Source organism: Gasterosteus aculeatus, chromosome 15, assembly GCF_964276395.1.
Source record: "Gasterosteus aculeatus chromosome 15, fGasAcu3.hap1.1, whole genome shotgun sequence".
Classification (NCBI taxonomy): Eukaryota; Metazoa; Chordata; class Actinopteri; order Perciformes; family Gasterosteidae; genus Gasterosteus; species Gasterosteus aculeatus.
The window spans coordinates 79,107-97,828 of record NC_135703.1 but is presented as its reverse complement, the minus strand read 5'-3'; the positions used below and the strand labels follow the sequence as shown (position 1 = coordinate 97,828).

Here is an 18,722-nt window from a genome sequence, read left to right as displayed (position 1 = left end):
TGATGACCGGAAGCGGAAACTCGGTGACTGCTGGCTGGAAACCATGGGAGCTGGATCCATAATATGAAATAATAAAAATATTCAGTTAAACTGAATAGAAGTGAGATGACGCCTGGAATACTTAAATCTGACATTCTTTCATTTATCTAAAACGTGTGTAATAAAAATTAGATTGATTATTTTCTGGGATCATGAAATATCAGTAAAATACAAATGGGGATTTTAATAGAACTTAATAGATCAATCAATCACACTTACTCAAACAATTGTGGTCACCGTTGCTGCGTTCAATAGAATGTAAAGTTATTATTTATTAAATTACTATTCAAAGGTATTGCCCGTATTGGCTGGGATAGACTCCAGCCCCCCCGCGACCCTGTGTGCAGGATAAGCGGTCCGGTTTATGCTGAATCCAGTCCGGGAAGTCCTAGCTCCCGCGTGCTGCTGACTGCTAAAGTAGGCTAGTACTAAACTCTACCAGCTAACCGCTAGCTTCTGCTAATGTCTCTGTTAACCCTTAGCTGCTTCTACTATCCCCGTTAACCTTCATGTCGTTATTGGTCCTTACGTAGCGTTTTATTCAGCAGCGCGCAGGCGGATTATAACGGGAGACGTATTCGGGGATATCAGGTGGATCTGCTCCGCCGACTGGCACCGAGTCTGAGCGAAGCTAACCGTTAGCCTTTCAGCCAAAATGGCGGATAACGAGGATGACAGCAGTTCGACCAGAACAATAACAACAGCGGAGCCGCCGGGGTCCGGAACTCAGCCCGGGGACAGTGTACCGGCAGGGTCCGGAGCTCAGCTGACCGACTTGTTGCAGAACTGCCCAGAACAACCGAACCTCCTGGTGGGCCCAGATTTCAGCAATTTGGGTTCAGACCTGGTTAACACCACCACCATCATCTACGTGCAGCCGGACGGGAGCCTGCTGGAGGGTTCTGGGCTGTCCGAAGAGGAGCAGCAGGTTCTGCTGGAGCAGCTGACCAAGCAGCAGATCGTCCAGGTCTCCGACACAGAGGCTGCCCAGTTGCTCCAGCAGAGCCAGCTGGTGAAAAACATCCCGGTCCAGAACACGGCCCTGGACCCGAGCCAGCTACAGCAGGTCATCAACCAGGTCACCAAGTCTCAGCAGCAGGTCCAGGTCCCCCAGCATGCTCCGAACCAGCAGAAGCAGGTCCAGGACCCTCAGCAGGACTTAAAGCCCACCCCGCAGAACAATGCTTCCCAGCAACTAAAGAGTGTCGCCCAGCAGGTCGCCATGCAGACTGGAAGCTCCGTGCAGCTGGTCCAGAAGAAGGTGAGTCAGCAGAAGAGTCTGCTTCATCCGGACTGAAGTGGAGTTCCCAGGTCCTGGTTCTGCGGCTCATCCGTCAATATGCACTTTACAACAGCTAGGCGGGGACCCCTTAAGGTGTTAGGAGATGATTGACAGTGATGATGCTCAATCATTGGCAGAACACTGAGCCATCTCAAGTAGAAAAGCAGAGCGATGTTTAGATGAGATGACCACTGAGTTATTCGCTGCAAACACAGATTTCTATGGTTTGGGGACGAACAACTGATCAAATCGTAGCAGTGAGGGAAACCTTGGAGACCGATACCTATTCATCTTAAGCAGTGTTTTTCCAAGGTTTACAACTTCGGGGGTAGTAGTTGTTTTACAATCAAACAGTTACTATGGAAATGATCATTTTACCACTATAAGATCTCCAATGCCGACCAGATTCTGACCAGATCCAAACATTCAGGAGGACTATGCAAAATATCTCCAGATTAGTGAAGATATGGTCTGAGATTTATAGACCACTCTGACCTGAGTCATAGAGATTCTATGTTTATTTTCTGTCGATATGAATCGCATTTGGAATAGATTTAATTTAATTAATAGTGTTTCCCCTACCATTATATTGGGGGGGGGGTGTCTGTCCCATACGGGTGAGCACACGCCAACAGACGTCAGAAAATGTGTCGGTGTGAGTCACCCCCCCCCACAGCCGTAAACCAAGGGGAAACCCTGTAATAACAGTAGGATTTAACAACGTCACTAAAACTACTTAAGAGTGGTTCTGTAGCGTTCTGCTACATGCATGCTCGTCATCATCCGGACATCCGGATACATGTTCATCACAGGTTTCATCCCTTTCGCGTTATCCTCTGTTTTTCTGTCCTTTCAGTCGGAGCCTGTCCGGATTCAGATCCAGGTTCCCCCCAGAAAGGAAGTTAAGTCTGTCTCGGGTGTAGCTGTCAATCATCCACAGGTGAAGCTTTCGGCCAATGGTAGCATGAGCAGCGCTCAGGTCATCCACATCCAGCCTGTGGTTGGTCAGCCGGGTCAGCAGTTCTTCCTGCAGCAGAACCCCGGGGACCCCCCCATCCAGCTGCTGCTGCAGAGCCCTGGTCCCTCTGTGGGATCTCTGCTCCCATTGGTTCACAAGCTTACAGGCCAGACAACATCGGTATGCACTAATCCGAGTCAGAAAGCCACAATGTCCCCTATCAGAGTTCAGACCACCTCCATTGCCGGTACGGTGGCAGTGGCTAGTAAGAGTTCAGGTAAACTACCCACCCTCATGGCGACAGCAGAGACCCCCACACCTGCTGTTACACAACCCACCACAGTGGCCCCGCTCCCAGCAGTAAAGGACAGGGAGAAAGAGAAGAAGTCAAAGAAGAGAGAGAAGCGAGCGGTAAAGGTCCAGACCAGATCTGGTCGAGTCTCCAGACCACCAAAGTACAAAGCCAAAGACTATAAGTTCATAAAGACGGAAGACCTGGCAGACGGCCATCAGTCCGACTCCGACGATTACTCTGATATGAGTGTGGAGGATGAGGATGGGGGCAGGAAGGATGGCCCAGCCCCTGGCGTCTCTCTCACCTACAGCCACAAGTCCCGGTCCCACCGCTGCCAGACCTGTGACAAGGCCTACATTGGTCCGGGAGGCCTGAACCGGCATTACAAACTGAACCCCACCCACGGAGAGCCCGATCTGCCCGACAACGCACCACACCCCCTCAGAGATGACAGCCAATCACAGGAATTGGAAACCAGAGGTGTCAGAGAGGAGGGGGAGGACCGGGAGGAGGAGAGGACAACAGAGGACAAACCTGTTGACTCAGCATCAAACAGAGTAAGAGACCAATCAGAGCTCAGGTTTATTGTGCACAGTCTGACTAATTACTTTGGTTTATTATTAACTAATTTTCCTGTGTGGTGAACTGACTAGTTAAGTCAGCACCTCCTGACTAGTTATTCATCACCAGTTTATTGTCTATCTGTCTTCTGGTGGAGGTGGGTCCAGTACCTGCTGTAGGACTCAGGGGCCTCAATCCCCGGGGCCCTGGCAGGCCTCGAGGAAGAGGCCGAGGACGAGGACGAGGGCGGGGCAGATCACTGGGGCCGCTTCCTAAGGTGGGTTCACACCTGTACAGTACACCAGGCTGACACTGTATCAACATAAGAATACACAATAAATACAATTAAATTAGAATCAAACATCGGTTACCAGACTAGAAGGGAAGGAGTGATGGAAACTTCCACGATGAGAGGAAGTTGAGTGAAAGCTCCGGGACGCATTGATTAGTAATGCTGATGTGTACACACCATGTGCAGTGATTCCCCATGGTTTGCAACTCCAGGGGGAGGGTTTGTGGGGCTGATATGATGGTAGGGGAAACACTGATGCCGTGTACGGGGCCTCTGTTAATGTAACACCCCTGAACTACATGCTGGGTAGAGCACGGTGGATTCTACCCGTTATGAACTCTGCCATATAAACTGTCCTCTTATTGGTCGATTCTCTCAGGTGCAGGTGGGCCTTGTCAGTAGGCGGGGCCGTCGTGGTCGACCTCCAAAGCTGGCTGTCTCCATGGTTACCGCAGAGCAACTGGCGGAGAGGCGACGAAACAGGCTGCAGGAGGTAAGATAAGGAAGTACAGATGTGTTCTTTTACCTTTTACCGCAGCGATTCCCAAAGTGTGGGCCGCGCCCCCCCGGTGGGCCGCGGTCCAAGGTACTGCAGGTAGGCCGCGAGAGGTCATTTACAATAAATAAAGTTTTTTTTTTATTTTCAATTTTTAAAAGTTTGAAATTAATATAAAAATATTTATGATGCGGCACATTAGTTATGTGAAACATTAGTTGATGAAGCACAAACAATTTAAACGGACAGATTAATAAAACAATAAGGCTCTCGCTCCAAACGGCTGCTCTTGTCCGCCTGTCGTTGATCAACAAACGCGGCGCCCTCTTGTAGTATTAACGTCAATATACCGCATTGTCCGCACTCCAAGGCGCACTTAAAAGCCTTTAATTTCCTCAAAAAACGACAGTGTCTTATAATCCGGAGCCTTATATATGGATCAATTGGTTAATCGGTTGATCCATACTGGTTGTACACGGCGCTCAAGGCGCTCTGACAAACACGCCAAAGCTCGTCTACGACGGCGAGATGCTGAGCGGCGCTCAAGCGCGTGAGATACGGAGCTGCTTTCAGGGCGCGTCGGAGAAACAAAGCTGTCGTTCTCGCCGAGCACTTCATGAGATTAAAGAGCGAGAGACGGCGCCCTTTTCTCTACAGTAGCTGAACCATCTTAACGGGGAAATAAGTTATTCTAAAAGCAGCCGAAGATTTAAGGCGTGGATGGCGAGCAGCGAGCGCGTAGAAAACTCCTTCGAGCGCGAGCAGAGATTCTCCTCGCGAGCAACGAAGTTCACGTTTCGCAAGCGAGCAAATACCTCGCGGAGACGGACTTTTGCTCGCGGATGTTTGATTTTGGTTAAATTCTTAAGGTCATTTAATCATCCCTAGTTTATGTTTTGATCAGAGTTGTGATTAAAGGTTTGGGTGGGCCGCCAAAGATTTTCAGATTTCAAAATGGGCCGCGGCGTCCTTGAGTTTGGGAACCGCTGTTTTACAGGATGAAATGACCATAATGAAGACCAACCAATGTGTCCTTGTTTCCACGACAACCATGTGTTCACAGCTAGTGCAGCAGTGTGAGGACGAAGAGTTGATGGACGTTGTTCTCCCGCGTTTGACCAAAGTGTTGAGTCTGTGGGAGGTGCTTTTGGCAAAGGTAAAGTGTGTGTGTGTGTGTGTGTGTGTGTGTGTGTGTGTGTGTGTGTGTGTGTGTGTGTCTGTCTTTGTAAGACATTTGTACGGCTTTGGGACTCCAAAGAGCCATTTTCCACAAACGGATTTGACTTAAAGAGAAAACAGTGGTGAACCTTCCCACGAGGGTCCGATGACTCCAGGAGGTCGAAAAAGACCCCAGAATAACTTGTGCAGCTCTCACTGGCCGCCGGTAAGGTCAGAGGTCATGACTTAACAATAACAAAGAGACATGGCAAACATGGGCTCCATGGGAGTTCAAAGGAGAAAGCCACTGCTGACCAGGAAGAGCACAAAGGCCAAAGTGGAACTTTTTGGAAGCTGTGTGTCCTGTTACGTGGATGCAGTCACACGTGGGGTTTAGAACTCATGGTTGATTTATCACAAGCGCTGGATGGCTGGGGGGGGGGCACAAGCAGCTATTGGGGTTAGGGGGCCATTAATGTTTGACACCAGGCCGTCTGTGTGTCCTCTGATCCTTTTCAGGTGGAGGGCGGCGATCCGGCTCGGACTCGGTTTCCAGAGATCTACCGTGAGTTTGAGTCCCTGCAGGCGCAGGTAAGACAGGCTGCTCAGGATTACATCATCAGCCCGCAGGGTGGGGTTACACCCCTGGAGGTCAGGAACATTGAGGTAAGGCGTGGTCCTGTGTCTCCCTCCCTGTGAGTTGTACCTAGGAGCATACAGGTGGTGTGTACTGTGTGTTTCAGGTTGCCAGGTCTCTGGGAATCCTGGACGAGGTGAACAGGATGAAGGTGCTTCCTGGAGCGTCTCCCAGCTCCAGTTTGACCAATAAGAATGTCCGATACATGGAGGTAAACGCACAACCATTAGGATCCAGGTGGTCTGATGTCTCTTGATCCAGGTTCAGTCTGATTCAGAAACTGTTTCCCAGAACTCCAAGATGTTGCCGCCTTCAAAGAGATTCAAGATGGAGAACAGCGTATGCCAGAATGGCATAGAGAAGCACAGAACAGGTACAACTATGTCCCCCCCACCCTCCCCCCTCTCCCCACGGCCCCCTACTTTTTACTCCCCCGCTGGCCCCGGTCTCCCCACTGCTGGCCCCGTACTAGACTGTATCCGTATTACATTCTACTGTTAATTTGATCAGTGGATCTTCAGTTGGAGGAATTCACGTCTTCCTTCTTTCTTTTCAATTTTCCTTCAATGTGGGACTACAGTGACCCCTGCGACCTCTGTGCCCTCCTCTCTGAAGCCCTGCTCGGTCTCTGTCTCTCCTCTGGTAATTCCAGCTGGATCCAAACTGCCGACCACCAGTGCCGACCCTGCCTCTAGGTGAGGGGATCGCGGCCCCTGTAGTCTGTGTGTTTAACAGGTGCCACCTGGACCAGGGTTACACGGCTCTTCTGATCCAAACTCGTTTCTTTGGTCCCTCAGCTCCTCTGGTTCCATCTCTGCTAAGCTGCCCTCCACCCAGGCTCTGCCCCCTCTCATGCCCATGGAGGTGACTCCAAGGGACGACCTGGGAATTAAGCCTCTGCAGACTAACATCCAGCTGAAGACCTCGAAGACTAACCAGGACCAGGTCTTGAGCACCAGTGATATCACAGCCCAAATGAAAGAGCTGGAGAAAGCTTTGGGTTCAAGTCCTGAGACGAACATAGAACCAAAGAAACCTGATTTCAGCTCCACTCAGACACCCGAGTCAAGCTCCGTCCAGACTGTGGCTTCCACCCAGTCAGAGGCCGGCTCAGCAGACCCATGTGAGTCCAAAGAACTGCAGGAGGGACAGGAGATCTACATCCAGACCGAGGGCCTGACGGTTCAGCTGGCAGAGCCCGGTGTGGACCGGATTGTGATAGTCAACGGGCCAGACGGGACCACAATGCACATACAGACACCAGAGGGGGTCCCATTGGAGGCGGTCCAGGCCCTGCTGGGCATTGAGGCTTCAAGCAAAGCCAAAGCTCCTCAGTGAACCCCGACTCATCAAGACCAGAATCTGACCTGAACCACATCACAATGGCAGAGAAATACTTAGTATTTATAAGGTTTACAAAGTAAAAGCTTGACATAATTGAGGATGAAATGATGAACCCAGAAACCTGCAGGAGAACTAACACACCACAGACAACAATTTGAAGATCTGCCAACAAAGACTTCAGATCATCAGATCTGGTGTTTATTTTGTCTTGGCCATAACTCATATGTAAAGATATTATACAGAAACCCTGACAAAAATATACAGCCTGTAAATATGAGCGCCAATATTTAAATGGAGAGATGAGTGTGCGTGTGCTGCTCTACTCGTATTCATTGTTTACGTTCCTTTAACTGGTTCTTTCAATTCCCAGCTGTGATGATGTCGTCGCTCTGGGGAAAAAACCCTGTTTTTCAGAAGGAATCTAAAGCGATTGTAGATTTGTAAACTAGTTCTCCCCTCAACCGCCAGTGTTTCAGAAATTAAACTTGTTCATTTCAAAATAGAAACTGATCAGTTGGCTGTTTATATGTAGGATATTAAAAAAAAGTTAAAAAAAATTGCACTATTTTATTACTTTTTATAAAATAAACATTTTCCAAATGTAAACTGGAGGTTTGTACTTAGAAAAAGGACTGTGAATGAAGGAAAGTGAATCGGTTGGTCATGTTAAACACATTTCATGCTCCTCCAATAAACGGATGTGACTCTCATTTGTGTTGTGATTTCACAAGATGAACATTTAATGAATCAGAGCCTGAGAGTCGTGTTGCCCGTAGCAACAGCTTCTGGAAGGGTGCCGGGAGAGGCCCACACCCTCTGTGATGGAGGAGACACGGCTTGACCCCAGAGCCATCGGGGGGGGTCTTCTGTAGACTCCTGTCATCGCAGATTAGCTCTCTGGTGGTGGAGCAGTACCAAGTGGAATCCATCTTCTCCTGGAGTGATGCCATGCGGATGTGAGGGTGCTGTGGACGCGGTGATCTAAACCCAATAGTGCTGCTCATTGATTGGCCATTAACAACTTGTTGGAGCAAAGGGAGCTTTGTATCAAGCCTCGGATCCCGGAGGAGCGATGCCTAATCCCTTATCAGCTCACTGCAGGTCTATTTGGGTATTGTGGGAGTTTGACCCTCCAGTCTAATAACGTTTTGGGGACTTGTAGTCTTATGACCTTATATACCTCGGGGAGTCCTGTCGGTGGAGTGTTGGGAGGACATACAGCAGGAATTCAGGGTTTCGAGGTCATTTCTAAGAGACCTTGCATGAGCACATTGAGAGCTGTATTGTGATATTTGGTCTTTGTCACCTTTGGGTGGCTGGAGCGGCTTCCGTGCTCTCTGCAGACGATTTGGTTCTAAGGCTCCTTATGAACTCCTATCTAAGCCTGCTGCCCTGGATAATAATAATTAACTCAAGTCAATGACTCAATGAGTCATACAATTGTAACGTACACATTTGAAATTCTGAACAATATGAAACTGATCTGAAACATTCGCATCGCGGGGCTCCGCTCATATGGTAAGGGACATCAGCTGATCCGCAGAGCATCAGGAACTACATATCTGTCTACCTGTTTAAGATGGGTGAAGCAAATGAATTCACATGACTCTGGGGACTAAACGCATCAAAGAGGGTGGTGTCCCGTCTCCAAAAGCACAGCCTCCAGGGTGAGTCTGGTCTGGGGTGTGATGAAGGGCTGATGCAGCCAGCAGGACATATAGATCATGCTGAGGTCAGAGGTTGCAGTGTGGGCGAGTTCCTGCAAGATGGTCTGCTTCAGCTTCAGCTCCTGACTGAAGGATTCCAACAGGACACAAGACGACTCCTCTGAAACAAGAACATATGAGACAACCTCTGAAACAAGAAGACACGCGACAACCGTTGAAACATAGAGAAGACGTAACAGGTAAACTCACTGAAGTGTTTGGCGTTCCAGCTGTGAAACAGAGGAATCTTCCTTCCTTCAAGTCCAAACTGAAACTCCTCCAGATCTTGAACTCCTTGCTGCAGTGCTGTAAGACGTTCCATCTTCTTCACCACGACCACCTGAAAGGTGGAAGATGAAGTTTCTTCTTTGTTGAAAGTTTCCTCTCGTTTAAATAAAGTGAAATGAAGAGTCACCATTTTGTCAATGACATCCTGCAGCTTGCAGCATTCATCCTGCAGCTCTGCAGCTCCACCTGACACAGGTGATGGTGGCGGAGGTGATGAAGACTCGTCCACTCCCAGCAGCTGATCACTCGTAGGACTGAAAGAGAGTAAATTGAATTACATCACATTACATTACATGTCATTTAGCTGATGCTTTTATCCAAAGCGACTTACAATAAGTACATTCAACCATAAGGAGACAAACTCAGAAGAACAAGAAACAAGAACGTGTGATTTCATCAAATAAGCCGCTGTATATAAGAACCATTATAAGTCCAATGTAAGTGCTGCAGTTAGTTAGTGTGTTAGTGGAGGTAGAGTCTGAAGAGGTGTGTCTTTAGTCTGAAGATGTGAAGGCTCTCTGTGGTCCTGATGTCTTCAGAGACCTCCTTCCACCATTTAGGAGCAGGACAGCAAAGAGTGGAGATCTAGTCGAGTGTTTTGCTCTCAGTGAGGAGGAACAAGCAGTTTATCACATGCAGAGCGGAGAGTGCGGGTCGGGATGTCGGGTTGGACCAGGTCCTGGATGGAAGCTGGACCCCATCCATTCACAGCACGGTACGTGAGCACCATGTTCTGAACTGGATGAGCCACCGGTACCAGTGAAGAGAGCGGAGGAGTGGAGGAGTGAGGGAGAACTTAGGAAGGTTAAAGACCAGTGGAGCTGCTGCATTCTGGATGAGCTGCAGAGGTGGAATGGTGGTAGCAGGAGACCTGCAGGAGGGAGTTACAGTAGTCCAGGAGGGAGACGACAAGAGCCTGAATCAGTACCTGCGCTGCCTTCTGAGTGAGAAGAGGACGAATTAAACTAGTTTAATGAAACTAAACTGATTACAGGAGACTCACCGTGTCAGTGCGATGGCCACTATGTTTCCTGCCACAGTGAATCCGTCCTCGTTGAGTTTTTCCCACCTCGCCATCAGGTTGTGCCAGTCGGCTGCGTTATCTTTGAGTCTTCGGGTAGTTCCTGTGATAGCAGGTAACTTCCTGTTGGCTTGGCTCACTGTGATGTCACCTGACAAGACAACAACAACAAAATCCACAACATGTTTTGGTAGTTTTTATAGGTTTGTTTTAGAAATCACAAAGTGAACTTTGGAGAACTGTTAGACCGTAAATTTAACTCCCAAGCTTTGTTCTAAACTAACAGCTTTCTAGGTGACCCATATTTTTTCTACATTAACTATCTTTATTCTGGATGTACTAGCAGAATAACAGGATGTCGGAAATCACATATAGATATATGTGGAATCTATAATGTATGATGTCTTTCATTCTTTTATCTCTGAGAAACACTTCTCATGCTCGTTTTTAGGCGTGTAAACGTGAGAACAGCCAACAATCTGCCAACATGCATTCTGATCAATTCTCATCAGGACTGGGGTCCGTTTCAAGAAGCGGGTTTAATGGAAACTCCGAGTTTGTTCACCCTGAGATGAGGGAAACTCTGGCTTGTCTGTTTCACAAAGTTAAAGAATAAAGTGTTTTCTGGAACACGGCACGTCCTTCTCTGGACGATCCTGTTGACGAATAAGCGGTTTTACTTCGCAGGGTGTTAAAACACGTCGGGTGAGAATATTGATATATTTACTTTTACTTTTAAATCTTTTTGTTGGACACAAACCAGTGAGACATTAAAGAGGAGTTCCACAGGACGCACCTGAATAAAACACATTATAGGTCCAACACCATCGTACCAGTTTATACCAGCGATATTGTTCTTGTGATTAAATATGAGCATGGGTGTGTATTTCAAGCCTGTGTGCAGTACATTCTAACAAAAAAGAGTGTAAAAACTGGGAATTAGTCAAACGTATGTATTAGGATTAGTGTACATTAAATATTAACTGACACTATATTGGAACTTGAACCGTTTCTCTCTTTTGCTGCAGTAGCATGTTGCTTTTTCTTTCTAATTACGGGTTCATACTCGTACGCTTGCATTAATATTTGCAGCTCAATAGGGGTGAATATACTGTTTGTGGTGGTTGTCATGGTAACTCGTAGCATCGTGGCTCCGTTCATGCTGCCTTCATACTGTGATGCTGCACGCGCTCAACTGAGTCAACCGACTCCGAGTTGATTGAACCGACTCAAAACAGCTGTTTTATCTCAGGATGAATCAAGTCAGAGTTTAGGGTTTGACTCAGAGTTTGTTAAACCTCCTACTTGAAACGGACCTCTGATCTCCAAAGGGTGCGTTCACTCACCTTCCATCAGATCCTCCTCTTCCTCTTTATTTTAGTGTAGTAGCAGACTGCTCTCGCTCTCACGTTGACTGTATTCGAACAGTCCTACAGTGGGAGACGCCATAGGGACAAGGGAAGATGGTTAGGAAAGTTCATGAGGAGTTAGGAAAAGACAACGCGGCGATTAGGGAATCCGACTCCACTTTCACTAGGCCACGTGTTGTGATGCGACGGGAGACGCATGTTAGTGACGTCAGTGTGCAGCGGCGAAGCATTTTCCCAAGATGGACTACAAAGAAGGCATGTTGGATTTACAGATGTTTTATCAGTTTACAGCAGTTTTCAGCAACATTAAGCAGGTTCAGGTTCAAGATTATTGGAAGTTCATAAAATCCAACTAACTTACTAGTTAACACGTTTACTAGTTTACTATATTGCATCAAACAATACAATGTACATGGATGAATGAAAATGAATCGGCGTGTACTCAAATACTGTCGTTAACACACTCTGATTGGCCCGAATTACTTATTTATATTCATAATTAACTTTTCTTCTAACGTTACGCTGACATATGGTTGCCTCACAGAAAGCTTTCTAGCATCCAAATTTCTATTGCGTTGACTTTTACTGTGAAAATGTACGGACTTTTGGTTTAGCTGCTGCGCTTCGTATTTCGTTTTAGAGGCAAAAAACAAAAAGGGATTTACGAAAATAAAAATCAATCGTTTTTGAACCCATTTTTTAAAACTTAATCCCTTATTTTTAAACTAACACATAGCATTATATTTTATTTTATTCCTCTTGCACTATGTCGTCTTGTCTGTCTTGTTGTGCATTGTCTATCGCCAAGTCAAATTCTTGTATGTCTGATATATTTTGGTAATAAATGTTTCCTGATTCCTGATTTCCTCCTTTAAAAGGGAGTTTCGATGACAGTCCGGGTCTACTCATGTCCTTTAATTAAAAAAAATGTTTGTTTTGATGCATAATGATAGACAGTACAACAAGCCACGTTAAAGTTCAATTTAAACACAAAGTTATGATTCTAATATCTGCCCTTAAACAAACATAGCGTTACCGGTGAACAAACAACAGTCTCTGACATCAGATTAAACGTTATAAGCACTGCCCAGTTAAATATTAAAACAGTCTCTGTTTATATACAGTCCGAGTCCCCCACTGACCCAGACAGGACAGTTCATTTTCATGCAGATACTCACCTCGATACATACGTGTCTTAACGCACTTATCTATTTATATTGTTCATTTTTACCTGTATATCTTTTATCTTACGTTATTTGTTTTACTTTTTTTTCATTGTACTTTCTTGACAAATAACATGACAATGAAAAATCCCTGTATGTGCAACATACTTGCCAATAAACGGCTTCTGATTCTGATTAAATTAGCAAAAGGAGAAGAAAACTGCCTCCGTTCCGGAAGGTGGCACTAAGCTTTGGTCACGTAGGTTTGTAGTCCGCCAGCAAAGAAGAAGAAGAAGGAGAATAAAAGGAAGAGAGGGAACAGAAGAAGAGCCTCTCACGTTCTCGCCCTCGAAGGAACATGGCGGATACGGAATGTGAGTACGACACATGCTCCTGCAACGCAAAGCAGTGACTAACGTTCCTTAATGTGACTATCTAAACCATAAAGACGCGTGTCTTGTTAAACCGAGTTAATTGTAATCACTGCACATGTTTAAAATGTACAAAGATGGCTTCTTTAAACGGATCCGCAGTCAGTTTGTCTCTACGACGTTAGTCTGGATGACGTAAAAAGTATAGTTGTGCATTGTTTTACTGTCGGTCCCTTTTTATCGCTTTTGTAGTTGTGCGTGTTTCGTAGAACCCTGCATTCTATGAAAGCAGAGGCCTGCTCATGGGCTCCGGCAGGCTGCACGTGTAGCGGCACACATTCAACCAGAGATGGGTCCAGTTTGAGGCTTTACACCTCTAAAGCTGAATTTGCAGAAGAGAAATCAAAGGTTCCTCTCGGTCAGCAGGACTTCACTGCTGGGTTTGGCTAATCAATAAGTTTAATCTGTGTTCTGCATCGATCGTGACTGTGGATCCGCACAGGCGGCCTGTTAGCCGAGGCAGCCCCGCAATGCTAACTACCACATGTGGTCGGAGGCCACGTGTCTGTGTCTTTCTTCTATTTATGTCAATTCAACTATATTATTGAACGATTAAGGACGCTGATGTAGTTTAAACGCATGAAAATGGATAACTATACATTTTAGCTGGACTAAATTCATGTTATTGTTTCAGCTTCAGTGAAGAAGAAAAAGATGAAGAAAGTCAGTGAAGAAGAAGTTGGGGTAAGTGGAGATGTATTTATATAAATATGTAACAAGATTCATGTGTATATACTCCTGGCGGGAAAATATTAATTTAGCTTTAAGAGCAGTAAAGCTATTTGTTACTTCAAATGTAATTACTCGAAGGCTTATTTGCCGCTGCTTTCACTTGTTATCTGGATTGTTATGACGTGTGCACTTATAGCCGCAACATTTGTTTTGCTGTGAATACAGATGAGTTCTTTTGCTTTTAACAGGAGATTCAACAAAGTGGCAATTTCCTCATCCAACCAGAGTCTAAGGTGGCGTCTCTGGATACGTCTCAGTGGCCTCTGTTACTGAAAGTAAGCCCCCTGTAACCACTGCTATCCCGTTTTAGAATTAGTTGCATATGGAGATTTATAACATTTATTGGAGCCCCCATTACAGGTATCATGCTCTTACATTATAAATAAATGAAGAGCCCTGTGAAGTGATGAAGAAGTTTATCCATTCGCTGAGTGGCCTGCTTGTCGCAGTCTTGCACCCGCTCCCATAACAAGGACGGTGCTGTATCGTGTGGTTGTGGTAGTGGTCTGGCGTTCTGCCGGCGACAATCCAGAACCACTCGGTGAGAACGACTCGACTGGAAGGCCGCAAAGACGATTTAACGTTTCTGATCACATGGCTTTCTTTTATTCATAATGTATAGATGTGTAAAAACAGTTTGTAATGTGAACTAAATAACGTTTCCTCCAGAATTTTGACAAACTGAACATCCGGACGGCTCATTACACTCCACTACCTAATGGAAGTAACCCTCTGAAGAGGAGCATCCAGGATTATGTCAGGTAATACTAAGCTCTAGCGTTAGTTCTAGGTTGTGCTATGCTAGCAGTGTCAGTACTCATGCTCACCACCATGGCTTGTACCTGTCAGGACGGGCTTCATTAACCTGGATAAACCAGCCAACCCATCGTCCCATGAGGTGGTTGCCTGGATACGGAGGATCCTGCGAGTGGAGAAGACGGGTCACAGCGGGACTCTCGACCCAAAGGTCACCGGCTGTCTGATCGTCTGTGTGGACCGAGCCACCCGGTTGGTCAAGTCCCAGCAGAGTGCCGGTACGTAGATGTGACCACTTCCAGCTTTTCCTGTAATTGTTAATTGATCGATCCTGGCTGTCAGGCGTGTGAGCACAGTAAAACCCAGCAGCCCCCCTCACTACTCTCTGTGTGTGTTGCAGGTAAGGAGTATGTGGGGATTGTTCGGCTGCACAATGCAATAGAAAACGAGCACACCCTGGCCCGGGTGAGTCTGCGCATGTGACTCCTTTTAGTCCAATTCTAATGGCCTTTTACTAAAATTTCACCTATATACTGTAGATTGGAATGTAGGCCTGATCTCCAGATCCAGTTTGTGGCGAACTGAAGCATTTGTATGAATAGTTTTAAGATTTGGAAATTCTCCACTATGATGAATATAATTGCATCACGTAAACCATCTAATGGCTTCATTCAATTCACAATGTCCCAGGGCCTCCCCGATTGGCTCGCTGTAATGTGACTTATTGTCTGCAGGCGTTGGAGACGCTCACAGGCGCATTGTTCCAGCGACCGCCGCTTATTGCTGCGGTCAAACGCCAGCTCAGGGTCCGCACAGTCTACGAGAGCAAACTGATTGAATACGACCCCGAGAGGAGATTGGGTAAGATCAATTATCTGTCATTCAATTCCACCTCAAGTAGGCTCATTTTGTGTAACCAGAAATTTGCCTCTGCGCACGGCTTGTGTTCCCGAAACCCTTGGAGCTAAACCCCAATACGGAGAAAAATGGAAGAAACCTTTTGTAGCAGTAGAGGAGGATCCCTCTCCTGGGATGGAAGAGTGCAAAAGATGTTTATGCGTACAGAATCCAAGAGATTGGTTGAGGTGACGGGATGTAACATGGCTCTTACAGGTATCTTCTGGGTGAGCTGTGAGGCGGGAACCTACATCCGGACTCTGTGTGTCCATCTGGGTCTGATGCTCGGGGTTGGAGGTCAGATGCAGGAACTGAGGAGAGTCCGTTCTGGAGTACTAGGGGAGAAGGTCAGCACTACCTCCTGTGATGTCTGATACAAAGTGTTGAGTACAGGCCTGCTGCTCGGTGCTGGTCTGTTAATTCATCTTTGGAACAGAAAACCTGCAGCCGAGGCTCAGATTGCATCATGTTTAGCGGTTCTGGAGCCTCACTGCTGCTGACATGATGATGATGATGATCATGCTTACTGTGCTGACCTGGTCGTGACATGACTGTTCTCAGGACCACCTGGTGACTATGCACGACGTCCTGGACGCTCAGTGGCAGTTTGATCACAACAAAGATGAGACGTATTTGAGGAGAGTCATCTTCCCTCTGGAGAAGCTGCTGGTGTCCTTCAAGCGGTTGGTGATGAAGGACAGCGCTGTGAGTCTCAATATAAATCAATACAACTATAATGGCAAAAAATGAAGATTAATTGAATGCTTCAAAGCATTAACTTTTGTCACCTATCATTGTTTTTTGATCAGCCACTTTGACTTTGACGTTTCCAGGTGAATGCAATCTGTTACGGCGCAAAGATTATGCTACCTGGTGTCCTCCGGTATGAAGATGGCATTGAGATGAACCAGGACATTGTAGTCATAACGACCAAGGGAGAGGCCATTTGCACAGGTGAGACGTGTGTGTGTGTGTGTGGTCTAGGTGAAGCCACATGATGAGCTCATAGATGCAGCAGCTCTCGGGCAGTGATGACCTGCTATCTATCACCCTTTTCTGATGGCTCAATGTTTTGGCTCAATATGAATAAAAAACTTGACTTGACTTAACAAAGCTCTCCTCCTCCAGCTGTTGCTCTGATGACCACAGCTGTGATCTCCACTTGTGACCATGGCATCGTGGCAAAGATCAAAAGGGTCATCATGGAGAGAGACACATATCCTCGGAAGTGGGGGCTGGGTCCAAAGGTAGAACCTGTGAATACTTTAGTAATCAAAGTTTATTTACAATTATTCTCCAGATTAACTGCTTGTTGTTGACAGGCAAGTCAGAAAAAGATGATGATTCAGAAAGGACTGCTGGACAAACACGGGAAGCCCAACGGCAGCACACCCAATGACTGGAAGAGCCACTATGTGGACTACAGGTAAGCATCACCTGGGGGGCGGGGCCAGTTGCAACGTGGAGCCTCACCTGTTGTGCAGGCAGTTATCCCTTGTGTAGCTGATGTGCTCTGAGTCTGGATTGCTGAGCTGCAGCTCACCTGAGACGAGCAATATGGCTTTTATAATGTTGGGAAGCACTGCAGACTGATGTTTAAAGCAAACTTTTGTTTTGACAGCGTCTCTAAGGTGACTGCAGAGTCATGTGACACACCGGCCAAGGTCAGTCACGTGCTAATGGAAACCACTGCACAAAGTATAAATGCAGATAAACACTTGACATTTACCCGTAACTCATTCAGTGGGTTGCAGAACACGTCTCTACATAACTGTCACATGACAAAGCCTCATGTCCAGAGACTGATTTCATGACTCGCTGACCTTTGTGCCCACAGAGGAAACGGGAGGCATCGGACAGCGACTGTGAAGCCATGACGACACCGAGCACACCATCGATCGAAGTGAAGAAGAAGAAAAAGAAGAAAGAGAAGAGGGCAGAACTGGTGGAGCCTGAGGAGACAGTAACTGAGGTAGAGGTGAGTGATGGCATTCAACACCGCTAAGGTTGGGTACCAAGAACCCGTAGGTACACTGATGAAGTACCAACGAGCGGATGTCTGCAACTGCTCCCTCCCAGAAAGTAGAGTTTGAATATAAAATCTGTGACGTCATTAAATTAAGACAAGGAGCGTTACTCTAATATAAATGCTTTTCAATAGATTTGACACATCTTTAGTTCCTGCACAATGAGCACACATTAACTGATTGGTATTCCCCAAATTCCAATGAACTAAACTTCTGGCTCTTAAACACTAATTATACTGTAAACGATTATTCAGTTTGAAGAGAAATTTCCATGGCAATAACCTTTTATATTGGTATATAGTTTTTTTTTTTTAATTGTATCTGTTTATCATTGCTAACGGAAAGTAAACAGTTAAGATGAAAGGACTTTAAGGAGATTGCTGAGGCAATGACAACATGTAATCACTGTTGTTAGATGGTGGTTAACCGCTATATGTTCACATGTCAAACTATATTCTCTATATAAAAATGTATTCTATATACTTAATAGTTGCATTTGAATTAGTTTATGGTATATGATGAGGGCTTGAATATATTAGTGGTGATTGATATACAAATTGTTTTAGGTTGCAAGTTTGAAGAAGAAGAAAAAAAAGAAGAAATTAAAAGATGAGGATGAAGCGGAACCGGAAGCTGTTTGAGATTCTTCCCACTGTCTCACCTGTCAACCTCAACCCTTCATGAGTTTTAAAATTCTTTTTTTTTTTATGTTGTAAATACCTGCGCAAAGTGTTTGTATTTTGAAAAATAAAAATCTGTTCTTTATCTGATGTTTTACTTGAATTAATTCAACACTAATGGTCTTAACCTGCTGTTATAAGGTAGTTCTTGACCCAAAAAGAGGCTTTGGATAGACTAGCTAATCATTACATTTAGTTGGTGCTGTGAACCGGACATATTTAATTACTTAATGATCTGAAGTTATGGCCAATAAGTTTTGAGTGAAAAAACAAAACGTACGTGCTCAGTTTGCTTTAGTTTCCTCACCGGCTGCTTCAGATTATCTCAATGTTATAGCTTCTCTGCCTCACATGGTCTGGACCAGTTTCCCTTCTGTCTGACCCGGTTTCCTGTTTCTTCCTGCTCTAAAGTGTGTGTGTGTGTGTGTGTGTCAGAGTAAACCATGTAATATGCGGTGGCATTTTAGTTTCAAGAAACATCCCAGTATGATAGAAAGTCCTGATGCACTTTCCCAACAGTTTAACAGCCGCACCTTACTATATATTTACAGACTGAATTGTATTATGACATGAATACCATATTTTAAAT

At 45.9% G+C, this 18,722-nt stretch overlaps 3 protein-coding genes and 1 non-coding gene across 5 annotated transcripts; 3 read left to right on the top strand and 1 right to left on the bottom strand.

Annotated features, from left to right (window-relative positions):
- Nucleotides 1–374: 374 nt before the first annotated feature.
- On the top strand, nt 375–7,772 carry znf839 (zinc finger protein 839). Its single transcript, XM_040199138.2, has 10 exons — nt 375–1,300; nt 2,178–3,131; nt 3,293–3,412; nt 3,807–3,920; nt 4,987–5,079; nt 5,601–5,747; nt 5,825–5,929; nt 6,010–6,091; nt 6,299–6,413; nt 6,516–7,772. Exons 1-10 carry the CDS (start codon nt 695–697, stop codon nt 7,054–7,056), a joined length of 2,877 nt encoding a protein of 958 aa, XP_040055072.2. The 5' UTR covers nt 375–694; the 3' UTR covers nt 7,057–7,772.
- cinp (cyclin dependent kinase 2 interacting protein) lies at nt 7,773–11,660 on the bottom strand. 2 transcript variants are annotated; one of them, XM_078089114.1, is made up of 6 exons: nt 11,424–11,643; nt 10,060–10,228; nt 9,814–9,927; nt 9,184–9,310; nt 8,979–9,108; nt 7,773–8,889 (listed from the first exon to the last, which is right to left on the bottom strand). In XM_078089114.1, the coding sequence occupies exons 1-6, from the start codon at nt 11,428–11,430 to the stop codon at nt 8,687–8,689; spliced, it is 750 nt and encodes a 249-aa protein (XP_077945240.1). In that variant the 5' UTR covers nt 11,431–11,643; the 3' UTR covers nt 7,773–8,686. The 2 variants fall into 2 exon arrangements, with proteins under 2 accessions (XP_077945240.1, XP_040055073.1); XM_040199139.2 differs by lacking the exon at nt 9,814–9,927 and having other exon boundaries at nt 11,424–11,660.
- dkc1 (dyskeratosis congenita 1, dyskerin) lies at nt 11,378–18,218 on the top strand. Its single transcript, XM_040199136.2, has 16 exons — nt 11,378–11,702; nt 12,815–12,984; nt 13,676–13,725; nt 13,962–14,048; nt 14,443–14,534; nt 14,623–14,807; nt 14,930–14,994; nt 15,264–15,390; nt 15,643–15,773; nt 15,988–16,131; nt 16,260–16,380; nt 16,555–16,673; nt 16,749–16,852; nt 17,048–17,090; nt 17,264–17,404; nt 18,020–18,218. The coding sequence occupies exons 2-16, from the start codon at nt 12,969–12,971 to the stop codon at nt 18,092–18,094; spliced, it is 1,500 nt and encodes a 499-aa protein (XP_040055070.1). The 5' UTR covers nt 11,378–11,702; nt 12,815–12,968; the 3' UTR covers nt 18,095–18,218.
- Nucleotides 16,416–16,491, top strand: LOC120833464 (small nucleolar RNA SNORD83). Its single transcript, XR_005714333.1, has one exon. It is a non-coding gene; the product is annotated as a small nucleolar RNA SNORD83 (small nucleolar RNA).
- Nucleotides 18,219–18,722: the final 504 nt, after the last annotated feature.

What these genes read in the sequence shown, in the direction of transcription:
- znf839 (XM_040199138.2), top strand. Translation starts at nt 695, where the DNA reads ATGGCGGATAACGAGGATGACAGCAGTTCGACCAGAACAATAACAACA. An exon ending in AGAATGTCCGATACATGGAG is followed by an intron (nt 5,930 to 6,009) that starts GTAAACGCACAA and finishes ACTGTTTCCCAG; the next exon opens with AACTCCAAGATGTTGCCGCC. An exon ending in CATAGAGAAGCACAGAACAG is followed by an intron (nt 6,092 to 6,298) that starts GTACAACTATGT and finishes GTGGGACTACAG; the next exon opens with TGACCCCTGCGACCTCTGTG.
- dkc1 (XM_040199136.2), top strand. An exon ending in GGGAGAGGCCATTTGCACAG is followed by an intron (nt 16,381 to 16,554) that starts GTGAGACGTGTG and finishes CTCCTCCTCCAG; the next exon opens with CTGTTGCTCTGATGACCACA. An exon ending in AGACAGTAACTGAGGTAGAG is followed by an intron (nt 17,405 to 18,019) that starts GTGAGTGATGGC and finishes AAATTGTTTTAG; the next exon opens with GTTGCAAGTTTGAAGAAGAA.
- cinp (XM_078089114.1), bottom strand. An exon ending in CTCCTCCGCTCTCTTCACTG is followed by an intron (nt 9,311 to 9,813) that starts GTACCGGTGGCT and finishes ACTCTCTTTCAG; the next exon opens with TCCTACGAGTGATCAGCTGC. An exon ending in AGGATGTCATTGACAAAATG is followed by an intron (nt 9,109 to 9,183) that starts GTGACTCTTCAT and finishes TCCACCTTTCAG; the next exon opens with GTGGTCGTGGTGAAGAAGAT.